This window comes from Ctenopharyngodon idella, chromosome 19 (assembly GCF_019924925.1).
Source record: "Ctenopharyngodon idella isolate HZGC_01 chromosome 19, HZGC01, whole genome shotgun sequence".
Lineage (NCBI taxonomy): Eukaryota > Metazoa > Chordata > Actinopteri > Cypriniformes > Xenocyprididae > Ctenopharyngodon > Ctenopharyngodon idella.
Window position 1 is genome coordinate 12925479 of NC_067238.1, and position 16943 is coordinate 12942421.

The following is a 16943-nucleotide window of genomic DNA, read 5'->3' on the forward strand; positions in this document are numbered from 1 at the left end:
ATTAAAAACTCAAATTGGTTGCTAAAAAGTCTCTAAAAAGTACTACAACTATCACAAGGGTTCAAATGCTTTACAAACTGTTGAAGTCCTTGCATAGCAACTTCTTAGTAACAAGCCTTTTTAAATACAGCAGCTTCAAAATGCAATGGAAATTTCAGAGAGAACACATGAATTTCTAAGAAATTTCTTAAATATTACTTTAGATAATCTCATTGTGGTTCCCTCATATATCTTTAACTTCATGACTAAATTTGGAGGGTTTTCAACCCAAATTTAATACAATAAAAAGTCACAAAAAAAGGTTTGTAAAAAACAATTCAGTTTACTTCTTTCAGTACAGAGCCAGAGCCCAGAACACCCCCCATATTTCTGCACATTGCTGGCGAATGGAGGGCACCAGAGCAAGCACATTGAACAGCATACACACAGGTACATGAAGAGTAACAAATAAGAAAAAGGCAACTTGGACAGAAATGTAGAAATAAAAACTAAAGAAATTCTCTGCGACAACATTTGATTTAGTTCTGTTATTTGGTCTACTTCATAGCCCAGGATGTGGCCTAATCGGAACAGTAAAAGTAACGATTGAACAGTTCTGACAAAGTACTGCATTGGTTTACATGCAATCCAAAGACTACATACACTGATATGATTACCGCTATCAGCTATGCCACCAGCCATCATTGTCCACTTTTGTGTCAAGAACATTGAGTAGCTGAACATGAAGATAAACAATCTAGAGTTCTCATTGATAAAGAATCGCAGGACCCCAATTTCTGTCAGATTGACCATGTATTCAACAACAGACACAGTGAAATGTTGATTATTTACATGTCTTATATGTCTTTCAGGACGCTGCCGGTTTCCTTTGGATATACTGAAATGGAGATCACTGAGAGGAGAGGTTGTGTGGTGACCGTACACTCTTGCCTTAATCAAAGCATTCTTAGCCAGATATGTCAAAATTTTGAGGTAGCAAGTTGGCGTCAGTGCTTTGCAGATCAACAAGTTGGATTTTGGAAAGAAAAAAAAAAAAAAAAAAAAAGATTGGACAGCTCTTTGGGGGCTGATCATGTGTATAATCACACAAAAGGTTAAATTCTTGTACATACGCATTGAAATTTGCTTTTTACTGTAGCCAGAATCAAGCTGCTTCTCCAAATTTGTCACCAAGGTGAAATGAAGACCATTGAGTGCAACATCAATCAAAAACATCTGAATTTTGAAAATGTGTTATGATATTTTATATACAAACATTTCCAACATCTGGTACAATGTGTTTCATTCAGAGACATGGGCCCTAAAAGTGCTTATGAGGGCTGTGAAGAAACAAATGCAACTAGTAACATCAGATTTAGAAGTTCGGTTTTATCCGTATGTCTCCTCTCCTCTGGTTCTCAGATTTATTCTTCAATTCCATTTCACTTCCTCACCGTGAAACATGAGACATGAAGCACCAAGAAATATATCAAACGTCCCTCTTCCCCCTTCTTCCTCTTTCGCTTAGCCATCATTTGCAGCCACCAGCTGTCCCAGTCCCTGGCGCACATAAACCGCTTGAATCTCCTTTGTCTTGAGGCAGAAGTCGCAGGCCCACACCGCAGCACTCTCCCTGGTTAGCAGCCCATATGCTGGCTCAGTTAGGCCCGTGCAGTCTCTATGGAACCATCGCTGACAAGAGGCCTCACACAAGATGGCCTCTTGGTCATCATGTACTTCTGACAAGCAGAGGCCACAAGGGAACACCATGCCTCCACCTAGCTTTGGGGGACCAGAGCCTGGGCCAGCAGATGGTGGAGCGGGTCCACTAGGAAGTGGGGACTGGGTGTTGGGCGTAGAGTTGGAGTTGGATGGAGGATTGGGGTTGCTACCTGGGGTGTTCCCACCACTGCTGTTGTTAAGGTTGTTCTGGTTGGAGTTGGGTGGCTGGTTTGGCATTGGACCTCCAGGAGTGTTGTTCTGCTGGTTGTAGGATGCTGACCCTGGAGCAGAGTTTGGTGGCGTTGGTTGTTGCTGGTTGGATGGAGTATTGGAGCCAGGACCGCCGGTGGAGTTGGGTGGAGGATGCTGATTGGTTGGCGCTTGTTGAGGCTGGGGACCGTTAAGTGGGCCTGTGGGGGACGAGTTGGGATTGGGGGGTTGAGGAGCCGACTGGGGTTGTCCTGGAGTGTTGGGATTGGGTTGTGGGACATCTGGATGACCTGGGAAACCTCCTCCAGGCTGTGGGGGTCCAGGGGCTGGGGATGGACCAGGGGTGGCATTGTTGGATGGAGGACCGGAGGGGTTAAGGTTAGGTGGTTGCTGTTGAGAGGGAACAGGTGGACCACCACCAAAGTTCTTTCCCTCTTCACCAACAGGAGGACTTGATCCAGGGTATGGGCCATCTTGTGGAGGAGGGAACTGTCCTTGCGGAGGCATACCAGGGTGTCCTCCCACCATATTACCCCCACCACCTCCGCCACCCATTCCCATCATGTTCATTCCACCTCCCATCCCCCCCATAGGGTTCATAGGGCCGTGCGGGGGCCCGCGAGGGCCAGGGCCACCAGGTAAGGGTGGGCTGTTGAAGGGATGGCCACCTTGTCCGTGTGGAGGCTGTTGCGGAGGCATCCCAAACCTTGGATGAGGTGGACCTCCTCCACCTCCTGGACCGCCACCCATTCCTCCAGGTGACAGCATGGGGTTGAAGCCCTGTCCAGGGTGCATGGGAGGGCTGAAATTGGGTGGCATATTAAACTGGGATGGGCCTCCTGGTGGAAATCCTCCTCCACCACCTCCACCGCCTCCACCACCTCCAAAGCCTGTCATGCCCCCAAATCCAAGAGGGTGATGTGGTCCAGCATTTGGCGTTGGTGGACCAAATGGGGGTCGCCGACCAGGCTGTCCACCTCCAGGTCCTCCAGGTCCACCCATGAATCCCATACCTCCTCCCATTCGACCGGGCCCACCGTAGCCACCTCCACCAGCCCCTGGGCTGGGTAGAAAAGAGGCACCACCCGGACCACCTCCTCCTCCAGATCGTGATGGCGGACCAAAGTCATCATCGAAAGGGTTAGAGGCCACCAGGTGATCAACCATTGGAGTTGGAGGGGGAGCAAACTCAGAGAGGTGGGAGAACGCTGCCCCCTAACAAGACATACAAAAAGGGTGAAAATGAGTTGGTGACACTGAATTACTTAATTTCTTATATTTTATTCAATAAATATATTGTTAATATTTATAATGCACTGATAGTCATTAAATGCAATTCTTGATAATATTCGGCTTGAGAAAGTCAGACCACTAAAAGACTAATAACACTGCAAATGTTACAACAAACTGAGGCTACAAATAAAATAAAATGCATTAAAACCAAATATTCAAAAACTAACCTGAGCATTGGATTTCCTCTTCTTTTTCTCTGGGCTCTTCATCTGGGAACCTGTGGAGGCAGAAATGGGAAAAAGGGGAACAATGAACAAAAATGGGGGAGATGGAGTAGGTGTTAAGAGCAAGAGCTCTATCAAAAAAGTGCAAAAATCTATTAGGAAGCAGTGACGTTCTCTATTTAATTGGTCATTTACATGCTCATTGTGTCACACCGCTAACATTAACTGTGAACCTTAGTGTAGATAGCTTTTATCTTGATCAAGTCTTTATTTCTGTTATACTTTTGTGCAAAAACTGGAGACAACTTCTCAGTACCTACAATAAACACACACTTCTTGAGAACCAATCAAATTATAATAAAGTCTAGATTATTAATGTGTATCCCATGTTATTAAACATTATGACAAGAAACTAAAGATTAGAGATAGACTGATAATTGATTTGACTGATATTTTTATGTATATACTGTCATTTTAGGTTTGTTAATACACGCTTTTGGTCAGTCTCTAAAGACTAGCACCTAACTAAGTTACTGACAGGTAAAGTCACTTAATGTAGTTTTAAAAAATTATCGAATAAAACATTCATTCAATCTGAAGCGAAAAATGTATATTAACGATTAAAAGGATCAAAATAAATATGAAAATAAATTCAGAGCATTTAGATCACAAAAAATGCATAAATATAACTGCATAATAAAAGATGACAAATCATATAACAAAATTATAAGATGTCTTTCTTTATATAAAAATGTTTAATTGTAGCCTGTATCAGAAAGCAGAAACAAAAAAAGTAAAAAAAAAACATTGTTTCTGCATATCAGTTATCAGACACTTGTCACAATCTGTCATAATAACAGGCAGTCATAAAAAGGCAATATCTGTCTATCTCTACTGAAGACAACACTCTAAAGCTGATGAACATTTATGCAACCCTTTAGAGATCCCAAACCCTGATCCCAGGTAAGAGGCTTGCTTTAGGGCAAATACGTTGGAAAATGTTGAATGCAATGTGTGTGTAAAAACCCACGAACACGCGTAAATAGACAAGTGATGCGAGGTTGACATAAAGCTACCCAAAGACAGATCCCCACGAAAACAAGGCCACCGAACATTCAGGCATGTGCGGACAGGGAAAAGGGAGATTTGCAGCCACAGCTGTGTGGATTCCCGCTCGGACACAGAGATGCGCTGATTGACAGTTTCCTACCTTTGCCTCGTTTTCCTTGACTCTGTCCCGCCTGCTGTCCCGCCATTAAAATGACTGTTGGTGCGGTGCCATGACACCGTTCATTTACAGAAATTAGTTTATTTGACGAAAAGCTCCTCGGGTCCAACGAGTATCACCCCGCAGCCCCAGGAATTGCGCGTGAATTGCTTAATTTTAATTGTACCGATGGGCCAATGAGGTCAGGCACCTACTCAGCAACATGTCTGAAGGATGCATTAATGTTTTGAGTCGGATTTGTCATCTCTGCACGTTTACATGCATGCACCCCCAAATAATAATGCGATCTGGTAGAGCATCGCAGATATGTCTGAAAATGTTGAGTTACTAATCACAAAACCAGTCGTAATTGGGATGGACTGAATGTGAATACACATCTGCCTGCCTGCAATGTGATCACATACAGATGTGTTTCTACCTGGACGGCTGTCTAAATGACATTTAGATACAAGCATACCAAGCTTTTCTCCCCATTTTAAACCGCGTTAGATTCGAACGTGCAGTGCGACTGTAAATGACGCATTAAGGGTTTGAATTTAATTCAAACGTGATTTGAATTCGCGATCTAGCTATCGTTAGCCATTTAGCCATCAGCAAGCAAGGTAAAGACGTTAAACGTTGCTCACACAGCTCATTCATATACACCTGACTGTTGCATCAAGACATGGATGTCAACCCGCATATGACAAACAATCAATGTCAAATAGACTTACGATTTAATATTTATCCCCAAACGCGAAATTGGCCATGTTAATTACGGCCTACTCGTTGCCGGACAAAGAGGGACAGCCGGAGTCGATTCGCGCAGGGCATGTGTGGAAAATAGGGGAGGCCGGGCTAAAACAAGTAAGCGATATCAGTAAATGTTTACGTTTACAGTGATATTATAGACTTATTTCGAATCTAAGGCAACTTTGGGGGCATTTTCGCGAGGTAAACATCATAAATCTCTGAAAATGTTTCGGTAACTGCTCAAGATATTTCTCATCGCCCCCGTGTAAGAAACATTTTGGACTGTGCGAGATCATACCACTTTTGCTTATGAGGCAGGGGGGAATTCTGTGTTGTGTATTTTGAGATCAGTTTACCGCAGTTAGTGGTGTTGTAAAATTGTAAAATTAGAAATTGTTTATTCTCTTATGCATAGAATTTTGGAGAAAATGTACTCTGATAGTTTGATAAAAAGAAAACGTTAATCCCCCGATTCAGTTATAGACGCGTCTGAATGCTTGTATGGCTCAGCTGCATGAGTGGAGTTGTAGTTTTACGACTGTCGTTTGTATGAAATTAGTTACACTGAACGTGATTTTTAAAATTTTAGTTCTCTATCTTTCTTTTTGATTAGTCTCAGATTTTGTTCTGAGTGAAAAAATTGTCTTTAAAATAAAATATTTTCTGTCAATACCTAAAGCAGATTTGTAGTCCTAATTAAACAAATGTAGGCTATGTAAACATTGATCTCAAAAAGAGAATAATTAATTACAATTAAATACTTTTAGAGTCATTTAATGATTATATGTTATTATTATTAATGCTTATGAAAACGTTTTGTTGAATATTCAGATGTGAATAAACAACTGTCACCATCTTGAGTCAGAAAAGAAATGCACCAATGGATCCTGATACAAGTTTTCCCTTTATATTACTACTGATCCAGGATCATCTCCCCAAACTCAAATAAATTAAACATCTGCAACACAAATGGCAAAACTGTGTTCAGATCAGTATACAAACTTTACATTTACGAATTTAGCAGAGGCTTTTATCCAAAGTGGCTTCATAGTCAAGAAGCCAACAATATTTGTAATATACAATGCCAGGTTTATCTGACAACTAGATTAGGAAGCAAGGTAGAGAAGAGGTGCAGTTCAGACTCCTTACTAGCAACAGCTGCTAATCCAGATCACTAAACACATCAAGCACACTACAGCTACTGTTCACTCTGACAGACAAAATGTTTCTCCTGCTTTGGATCAGGTAAAATATATTATAACACTGACTCTGCTGCCCTCTTGTTGTTGATTTAACACTGTACACACCAACTGAAACCCCTGAACTTGTTTTCTTCACCTGATGAGAGTGCCCATCTAACTAAAGTTTAGTCTTTGGCGGCCTCTAGTGGTTATACAAAGAACCAACACTGAAAATAACGTTGGGGCGTCAATTGTAAAAGTAACAGGACAGCACTTGAGACCAATTTAAGACCACTTAAGACCAGAGCTATTATTGTCACTTCATTTACTTCTTAAACCATTTCTGCTTTGACTGATTGGATGATACTTTCACACTGCCCTAAAAATAGCACTCTAGGTAGGTGCATCCATTGTAATATGATATAAGTGGTGCATAATATATGAAGTTAGCATGTCTTGTAAATTAAAAGCAATTGGACTTAACTGTACTGTAACTGGATAAATTTAGTTAGTTAGTTAGTTTGCTTACTTGATTCATTTTGTTTATAAAATTCAAATGTTTTAGACTTTGAATTTTCTATGCTCCAATAATAACAAAGATTCTTTTTCTCTTTAAAAAAGCTTTGATGTGGAATCATATTTGACATTTATGAAAACTTTTCTCTTTTTTTTTTCACTTTCTGCAATAATTTTGTTGTCATTTAAGGCCTGTTTACACCAAGGACGATATAACTATAATAATAATGATAAAGATATTATTTTAAATATAGCTGCACGCAGCAATTAACGGGGTTCAAGCGCTTTAAGGCCTTTAAGCATATGCATAAAAAGGTATTATCTTTTATTTAGTAAGCCTGTAACCACCTAGATCAGAGATGGAAAAGACCATTTACTGCCAATACAGGCAATTTACTAAGTAAATATATGTTTTTTAAAGCTTTTTAACAGTTATAGCCCCTCCTATGGCCCGATCTCCATAAAAGTTTGCATGCTTGTTTAGAATCAAGTGTCGCATGTGCTCGCCTAATGACACAAATCATAGGCTTTTGGGTACACTTGGCCACGGCCTTTTTTCTAAATGAACCTGTTATAGCTATCCAAATCCAAAAGTTCAACATTTTGTTTCATAATTACTGACCTAGAGAGTCCATAGAATTGTGCTGCAGTGGTTTTGTCGAGGTTAAGCGAAAAACCTACTAGTTTGCGAAAATAGGTTTTTAAAATAATCTCCGATGTTTAAGGAACAATTCGAATGACAGCAGTGTCAATTGAATCATGTGGATGTGTTAAAAATCATGTAATATACGATAATTTACGTTTAAATAAAAGCACGATGGTGCCCCCTGGTGGCCGATTTCTTTTAAATTTGAGTCAAACAGGCCCAGCGACTTTCGTTCAGATCGGCCTCCGTTAACCTTGTCTGATAGGTGCTCAAACTTCATTGTCCTCATAAACAAGCACACCACCTTGGACTCGGACTCGGATTGACTGTTGTAGCTATAGCCGTTTACGTGTTTTGTTTTGTTTTTTAATTTTAGCGCCACCAGGTGCCACATCCGCCACAGATTGAGCCCGTACATAGGTGTACCGAGTTTGGTGAAATTATCTCATTCTGTCCACTTCAAACGTTTTGCTGTTCCGTCGTGGACGTGAATCGAAATAAGCGAAAAACCTAGAACTAGTTCTCAAATGTAAGTTCTTTAAAAAAAAATCCCAAATACCCGAAAATTTCGCCACGGCGACATTGGAATCCATTTTTTTCGTCTTGAGCCAAGAATTCCAATGATATAAGACACTTGAGACGATGACTAACAGTTTAGGAGTTATGAACGATTTCATAGCCTACTTTTGCTAGCTATAGCGCCACTCTCAGGCCGATTGGGGCGAGCCTCGGTGACGTTGTAAATGTTGTGAGTAGCCTACCATCGCTCAAAGTTTCAAGTCTCTACGACTTACGGTTGCAGAATGCTGATCTTTGAAAATCCTAACAATTACAATAGGTTTCAGCGCTGCGAGCTTGACCCCCTAAAAATCGTTCTAAATGTAAAAGAATAGCAGAGTCAACACCACAACTATAACGATAACGGCACAGTGGAACAATATCTTTGAAATCATTTCAGAGCAATTTTTTTTCCAGCTGATGAACAATAAAAACATTGACAGCCAATCAGAATCCATCAAAGACTATAGAATAACACAAGACGCGTCACTCGTATTGTTTTGAATGGGAGAAAGTGCAACGCGCAATATGGCGGAATAAGTCCCGCCTTCTAAATAAGAGCCAATCGCTGATTGGTAAAGTCATCGCGTCACTGCAGCGGCCGTTAGAAGCTCCGGTTCCTATAGAAACAATCAGTCGCGCCTCCAAAATGAGACACAAGAGACGCGCGTTTAGGATTGCGCATGCGCATTAGCTTGATCCAGCCTGGAAAATACTGTTTTTTGTCATGATTCGAGCGTTTAGAAACAAAATGTATGAGACAGTTGTTGTCAGATTTCATTGGTGATTTCAAATATGAAATTTAATTGAAAGCTTGGCAAACAGCTTTGGAGAATTTGATGTTTCCCCATTCAAAGAGAGAGGAACTGCACTTGCAAGCCCGAGAGGCGTTTCAAAGATGGACTCCGAGTGAAATGACTTGTCTTAAAGGGACTTTGGAATCCATCCTGCTTTAAAGAGCTCAAGCATTTAGAGTAGCAGACGACAAAACTTATAATAAGCAGAACGTTATCGTGATTCGTGCATTGGTGTGGACTCTAACATAGTTATTGTTATCCACCATATATTGCAAGATCTGCGAATGTGTGAGACTTCTTCAAATTCATTATCCACAATAGGTAAATAATTAGAAGAATAAACAGTATGTTTTAAATTACAACAAAAGGCTACATTAAAAATATGGTATAAAACTACTAGTTTCAGCATAACAAGCTGTTTTGTACAGCTAAAAATAACTGGAAGCGGATTACACCAGAAGCCAGACCCAATTCATTTATAAATGGCCACGCCCTAAAATAAAAAGATAAGTTATCTTTATAATTATCATTCTTGGCATGAACAAGCCTTCATTCAACGATGAGTATTGCCTTAAATCACATAATGCAAAGTTAAGATGCAGTCCAGGTCCAAAAGTGCAGGGTCAAACTGTCATTCATTCACCTTGTTCTGATCCACCCTTGATCATTAGTTATGAATCATTTCATTGACATCATCCCGGTGTGTCTTTCCTGAGCACTCCTCATGAATGATTTCTCTATTCTCAGGCCCTTTTCAAGACCCATTAGTGTTAATTTTAGCCTCAGGATTGAGTTACTGTCTGCATTGCCTTAAATCGAGATTAATTGTTAATCCAGGGCTGCTGTCATAGGCAGGTTAAGACCACAGTGAAGGTTAGGTGAAGAGGTGACAGAGGCGACGGGGTTAATGACTGTTTGCAGATCAGATATACACAAGTCTATACGGCCCCCGAAGTTAAGGGTAGAATAGCAGCAATACGTGATAGCCGAAGGGAAACACGCTGCTAAAAACGGGCGAAGTGTTGCCTCAGTATCATTTCACTGGTATTAGAGACACTTAACGTGCAGGGAAAAGGGGTGAATTGACACCAGCCCTCCCCCTTTCCTTTCAGTCGGTATGCTAAGATCCCTCTCTTTTTACCTTTCTTACTTCATCATCATGATAGCTGAGTCTGATAAGCAGTCTCTTGTGACGCCTGCAGTGATCCAATTCAAGAACAGAGTCATCCTCCACGAGCATATTGTATGAGAGAGAGAGACAGCTGTTAAGGATACAGCAAACACGTGAAAACGTGTAGTCGTATTGGCCTGCGGTAAACCAAAGCTCTAGCCAAAGATGATGGTCCTACGAGACCTTGGGAAACCCGTTTTACTGTAAAGTAGTGTTTGCCTGTGAGCTACAATAGGGAAAAATATGGTATCTTGTAACTGTGATTTTACTGTTACTTAATACTTTATTTTTTACTGTGACTTTATACGTGTGACATACTCTCAAAATTACACCTGGGGAAGTATTACAAATCAGCTGCAAATAAAGCAATTGTAGCAATTAGTAAAAAAGTCATGATTACAAGAATTGCACGCAGTGCGCTTAGGTCGGAAAGTTTTGCCTCTTTGTCGCCATCTCTGTTCGAAACCTGCAATTGCAGTTGTTTGCGGAATTATCATCTTTACGGGATTTGTGCATCGGCATGGATGAATCTAATGTTTGCTGTTACTGTACTTCGGAATCACAGATTGTAGTCTTGGAAGTATGACCAAAATAAAAATTTTCACTGGAAAATGTCATCAAGTAAGTAACAAATCTGCCACTTTTGTTCTGACCAACTGAGAAAAAAAACATTACAATAAATCATGCTGCCAATGGTGATCGCTTAGCTCGGATCACGTCAAACCGTGCAAATTATTATTATTGTTATACTTTGTTCTCAAATTTTTAATGTTAACAACATCAGCATTGCGTGACTATGTGTATTTAGTGTGTATTAGCCATACCAGTAGATTTCAATTTCTGTACAGTCTAATCTCTAATTGTCCATTTGTCATATCATACAATCCACCATCAAAATGATAATTTTAATTATTCCAGCTGCTGGGAGAAAAGGCTATAAATGATCCGTCACCTGCAGCATCCTCACATGCGATATAGCCTACTAGCTGGGACTCCTTCTTCATGTAAACAGACGTGACCTAATGACACAAAGATGAACAGTGGCGTGCTCAAATTTCCCGCGGAAACCCAGAAGTACCACCTGAATTAGAAAATATTATTACAAGCTTACCGTTGTGAATTGGGCTAAGGTAGTTTTGAACACTGGCTGGTTATGTACTTGTTAAAAAATAAATTTTGGATAATTTTAAACAAAAAAAAACTTACGGACAGCAGCTTTAACCAAGATCCAAAAATGGCTCGTTTGGATATAATAATAAAAATTATATAATTAATTACTCACACTCATGTCGTTCCACACCTGTAAGACCTTCGTTGATCTTCGGAACACAAATTAAGATATTTTTGATCAAATCCGATGGCTCAGTGAGGCCTCCATAGACAGCAATAACACTCCATTTTTCAATGCCCAGAAAGCTACTAAAAACATATTTAAAACAGTTCATGTTACTACAGTGTTTCAACCTTAAAATTATAAAGTGACAAGAATACTTTTTGTGCGCCAAAAAAAAAAAAAAAAAAAATAGCGACTTTATTCCACAATATCCAGTGAAGGGCGATTTCAAAACACTGCTTCATGAAGCTTCGATTCTTTACGAATCATAGGTTTTGAATCAGTGATTCGGAGCGCGTATCAAACTGCCAAAGTCACGTGAACTATTGAAGTTTCAAACACTTATGACGTAACGAAGCCTCGTTTACTGATATCATGTGATTTTGGCGCTCTGAACCACTGATTGGAAACAAATGATTCGTAAAGATTCGAAGCTTACTGAAGCAGTGTTTTGAAAGCGTCCTTCTCTGGATATTGTGGAATAAAGTCGCTATTTTGTTATTTTTGGCGCATAAAAAGTATTCGCGTCGCTTTATAATATTAAGGTTGAAACACTGTATTAACATGTAGTAACTGTTTTAAATATGTGTTCTGGGCATTGAAAAAGGGAGTGTTATAGATGGAGACCTCATTGAGCCATCGGATTTGATCAAAAATATCTTTAATTTGTGTTCCGAAGACCAACAAAGGTCTTACAGATGTGGGACAACATGAGGGTGAGTAATAAATGACATACTTTTCATTTTTGGGTGAACTAACCCTTTAACTGTCTGTCCTTGTTTCAACTTCAAACTAGTGTTAAACCAGAAACACCACAACAATTTTGAAGTACGAAAAGTATATATGTATGTGTGTTTATATATATATATATATATATATATATATATATATATATATATCTAGAGAGAGAGAGAGAGACCAGTCTTCAGTCACATGATTCTTCAGAAATCATTCTAATATGTTGGTTTGGTGTTATCATTATCAATGTTAAAAATAATAAATATTTGGGCTGCTTAATATTTTTGGTTGGAAACTCTCTCTCTCTCTCTCTCTCTCTATATATATAGTATATATAGTTTTATCTTATTTTTTATTATTTTTGAAGTAGTAGTAGTAGTAGTTTTTCACACGTGTTTCACTATCCAGTATCAAAAAAGTATGAGGAAGTATTGGACGTGCTATAGTGATTATGCTGGTGTTTGTAATCTACTATCTGTAATCTACATCTCACGTTTGTCTGTGTAACATTTACCCTAAGATGTCAAACATAGTTTTCACAAAGAGCTATACAAATGCATTTCCATGTCCATATAAATGAGTGAATCATTTGCATGTGAATGTGTGAGGTCAACTATTGTGTAGGAAGTGCATGTTTGTCTGCATGTATGAACACTGATATGGACACTGCTGTTGTTATCGTGAGTACAGATCATCAGCAGGTGGACGTCTGTCGTGGGAGGGTCAGAAGCAGAGATGGAGGCTGTGGCGGGAACGTTCAGTGCTTGAGGTAAGCTGAGGTGTCAGTCAGGGCTGGTCCAGACAGCCTGACCAGATAACGGTGACATGGAGCACTACAGTTACCTGCTGGACTCGGTCAGGTGACACCACCACATCAAAGCTGCCACAACAGCCTCAGCTGTGGCCAAAAGACTGTCACTGTCCTGGACACTGGCTATGGTGTGGAGGAAGACAAAATCACTAGATTTGGCTCATACATGTTTTTATAGTATTAGGTTTAATTGTTTGTGTGAAAGCAGAATTAATGTCCTGCAAAAGTTTTAATGTAGCAATAAAGAAATGAATAAGATGAAACATCACACATATTAGCTGTCAAAAATATTATAAGGCAGAATTTCTCTTATTTACACCTCCTAATTGCACATGGTCACAAAAAGTATTCAGACAGTGTGTGTTTTCTTTTTTTAAGAAATTAATATTTTTATTCAGCAAGGGAACATTAAATGGGACCTATAATGTCCCTTTTGCAAGATGTAATATAAGTCTGTGAAGTTTCAGCTCAAAATACCCCACAGATCATTTATTATGTCTTGGCAAATTTGCCCTCTATTTGGATGTGAACAAAAACGGCATTTTTGTGTGTTTCCCTTTAAACGCAAATAAACTGCTGCACCCGGCCCCCTTTCCAGAAGAGGGTGGAGCTTTAACAGCTCGCGATTCGGTTGCTCAACATCAACAAAGCTGGAGAATCTCACGCAGCCAAAATGACAATTGTCAGTAACAAAGTTCAGCCTTATGTTGTTCAAACCGGAGTCGGACACTGATGGAGAAACTCAGGAAGAAGTTACAACTTTTAGAAAACAAAAGTTTCTGAATGGTTAGTGGATAAATTTATGTAATTGCTGTGGAGTTGATTCAACTCATCGACTAGCATGTGCCGTCATGTTAATCTTTTGTGCAAATCCAGTGTTAAATTGACCCTCATTTGTGAAGCAGTCCGGCATAAAATGACGGCATGATAACAACACTCTACTACAACAGCTCTTCCTCTTCTCTAAAGCAGCCCAACATGGCCTCACCCCCTTTGTTGTGTGTTCCCAGGGCGGGGTTTATGTAAATTTTGGGGTTTGTGATGTCACTAACCCATGAAGAAGCTCGTCAGCCTTCTGTTGTAGTCCTTAAAAAGCAATTTCTGTAAAAGAAATATCTCCCTTTGCATTGAACTTTGAGCGTCGTAACTTTGCAGATGCTGTTTATGCTCAAACAGCAACATTACACACTAACTAAAGTTAAATAAGTGAAATTATAATCAACCACCCCTTTAAATTGATCTTGAAAAAGTGACTGTAAAGACATTTATAATGCTAAAAAAGATTTCAAATAAATGCTGTTCCTTTGAACTTTCTATTCATTAAAGAATCCTGTTTCCACAAAAAATAAATAAATAAATATTAAGCTGCTTTCATCATTAATAAGGTGCATTTATTGTTAATAATAATATATGTTTCTTGAAATCAGCATGTTAGAATGATTTCTGAAGGATCATGTAACTGAAGACTGAAGTAATGATGCTGAAAATGCAGCTTTTCAATCACAGGGATAAATTACATTTTAAAATACATTAATATAGAAAACTGTTGCTTAAAATTGTAATAATATTTCACAATATTAGTGTTTTTACTTTGTTTTTGATAACATAAATGAAGCCAAATTTTTGAACAGTTGTATATAAAATACATTTTTTTTAAGACAGATTTAGTTAACAATTAGGTCAGATAATAATACAGTACAAAGGCACTACAACAATGGTGAAGAGAGAAAAATGTTAAACGTTTCCTCACAACTCATTATTAGCATACATGACATGTTTCAGCTGATGCAACCCATATACAACCACAGGTTTGTGACAGCCTTCCTGCTGATGATGTCATTGCCATTATATCTGATTTAGATCTCAATGAATGACATGAGGTTATGTAGTGTAAACTTTGCTCATCATCTTCAATATTAGCCATCTCTATAGAAAGCACACTAAAGGTCTGATCCATTGTGACAAGAAGATTTGTTTAGCTAGAGCAAAGGAATACAACAACATGCGATCAGTTGCTTTGTAACCTGAACCAGTAAATGCTTATATCACTGAAATGAAAGATACCATTCATAATTGATTCAACATGACTGTCTGGACTCAAGTAATTAGCTCTGAGCTTCACACAAATGTCCTTCTGGAAGTATGAATACAGTATCAGCACAGATATTTTCCAGCTCTTTCTGTTCTGTTCAAACACTACTGTTTGTTGCTGATTATTGTTTCTCGCTTACAGGCCTGAGTAAACATGGCTAGTAGTAGATCAGGTCCAACAGGTTGAGCCGGAAGTGAGCAGTCCAGGATGTGCTCAAGCATGCACCTTTACAGTATTTACACACATCTACCGGGAATCCCCACTCTTGTGGATTTATGGTGAATATCTCGGACACATCAGTCAACCGTTAAAGTTTTGTCTGCTGCACTACTGGAGTAAAGGCAGATGACTTCAACTATTCTGCCTAAAAAGGAGTCAAAGATTAAAAAGTAGTTTATGCAAATAGGCCATTGTTCCCGGCATGATAAGATGGTTCTGTTCGATATAATGACAGAATGACTCATTTAACAATAGTCTATTCATGGGCTTTCAAAATTTAATTATCTGTGTAAGTAAAATATTAACCGTGATATTATAAAGACAACCAAATTAAATATGTCCAAAATTACAGTTGTGCCAAATAACTTGCTTTCATATTGTCATTGCACTAAAGCAAATTTTAAAGTATTATTTTAAATATTTTTTGAAATGTTCATAAAACTATATGCTTATATTTGTCCTGTTAAAAATCAAAGCTATCAATTAAAATAATCACAGTTAATTTCATGATTTTAGATCAGCTTTTGAAAGCATGATATAATATTATTAAATTTGGTATATGAATGTAAAAAAAAAACACTACATTAAGCATTCATTTGAAATATTAAAAAATATACTAATCAGAGAGATAACTAATCAAAACAAATCAATTTGTTACATCCAATATGATGTTTATAAAAAATTATATGTACAGTATAATCACAGTACAAAAAAAAAAAAAAGAGACAAATATTGTTGTTAAAAAAATATTGTTATTGTAAAGACAACCAAAATAAATACAATAAAATACAAATAAGTATTTCCAAAATTACAATTGTGTCAAATAACTTATAAAGAAATATTTACTTTTATTAAATTTATTTAAAAGTATGAAATATGTTTATGTGTGTGTATATATATATATATATATATATATATATATATATATATATAGTGATTGTTTTAACATTGAATATTGATAGTTACTAAAGTTTTGTGGTCATAATATATCATTATTCAATATTAAAACAATCGCAATTAATCTAAAGTATGACATAATATAATCAAATTTGGTGTGTGTGAATGTAAAAAAACATTCATTCATTTATATCTGAAATTTATTTTTTTTAAAAAGAAAGAAAGAAAGAAAAGTTAAATAAACAATATAAATTAAACTCCTGCGGCCATTACATAATCATAGCCGCTAAGACTTTGTCTTAAGAACTAGTTTGACCAACTAGTAATTAGTTAAGGCTAATCAGTTTTACTTTCTGGATTCAAATTAGACCAATCTTCCTTTTTATGTAACTAACTTATAATTATGACCCGTCTTGAATGAGAAAATTAGATTACTAACTTGTAAGACTAGTCGGTAACACTTTAAGTAGGGAACACATATTCACTATTAATTATGACTTTTCCCTCAGTAAACTCCTAATTTACTGCTTAATTATAATTAATAAGTTTGTTGTTAAGTTTAGGTATTGGGTTAGATTAAGAATGTAGAATAAGGTCATGCAGAGTAAGGCATTAATATGTGCTTAATAAGCGCTAATAAACAGCCAATATTCTAG

The 16943-nt window shown here is 38.1% G+C and overlaps 1 protein-coding gene across 2 annotated transcripts; it reads right to left on the reverse strand.

Annotated features, from left to right (window-relative positions):
- Positions 1 to 302: 302 nt before the first annotated feature.
- pygo2 (pygopus homolog 2 (Drosophila)) lies at positions 303 to 5419 on the reverse strand. Of its 2 annotated transcripts, none has more exons than XM_051872122.1 (3): positions 5310 to 5419; positions 3372 to 3421; positions 303 to 3126 (listed from the first exon to the last, which is right to left on the reverse strand). In XM_051872122.1, exons 2-3 carry the CDS (start codon positions 3411 to 3413, stop codon positions 1504 to 1506), a joined length of 1665 nt encoding a protein of 554 aa, XP_051728082.1. In that variant the 5' UTR covers positions 3414 to 3421; positions 5310 to 5419; the 3' UTR covers positions 303 to 1503. The 2 variants fall into 2 exon arrangements, with proteins under 2 accessions (XP_051728082.1, XP_051728081.1); XM_051872121.1 differs by having other exon boundaries at positions 4579 to 5399.
- Between the last annotated feature and the right edge of the window lie 11524 nt (positions 5420 to 16943).

Bases quoted from the DNA above. Each gene is read 5' to 3' on its own strand.
- pygo2 (XM_051872121.1), bottom strand. From the start codon at position 4,624: ATGGCGGGACAGCAGGCGGGACAGAGTCAAGGAAAACGAGGCAAAG. The intron at 3,422-4,578 runs GTAGGAAACTGT...CTGCCTCCACAG, and splicing joins TCAAGGAAAACGAGGCAAAG to GTTCCCAGATGAAGAGCCCA. The intron at 3,127-3,371 runs GTTAGTTTTTGA...ATGTCTTGTTAG, and splicing joins AGAGGAAATCCAATGCTCAG to GGGGCAGCGTTCTCCCACCT.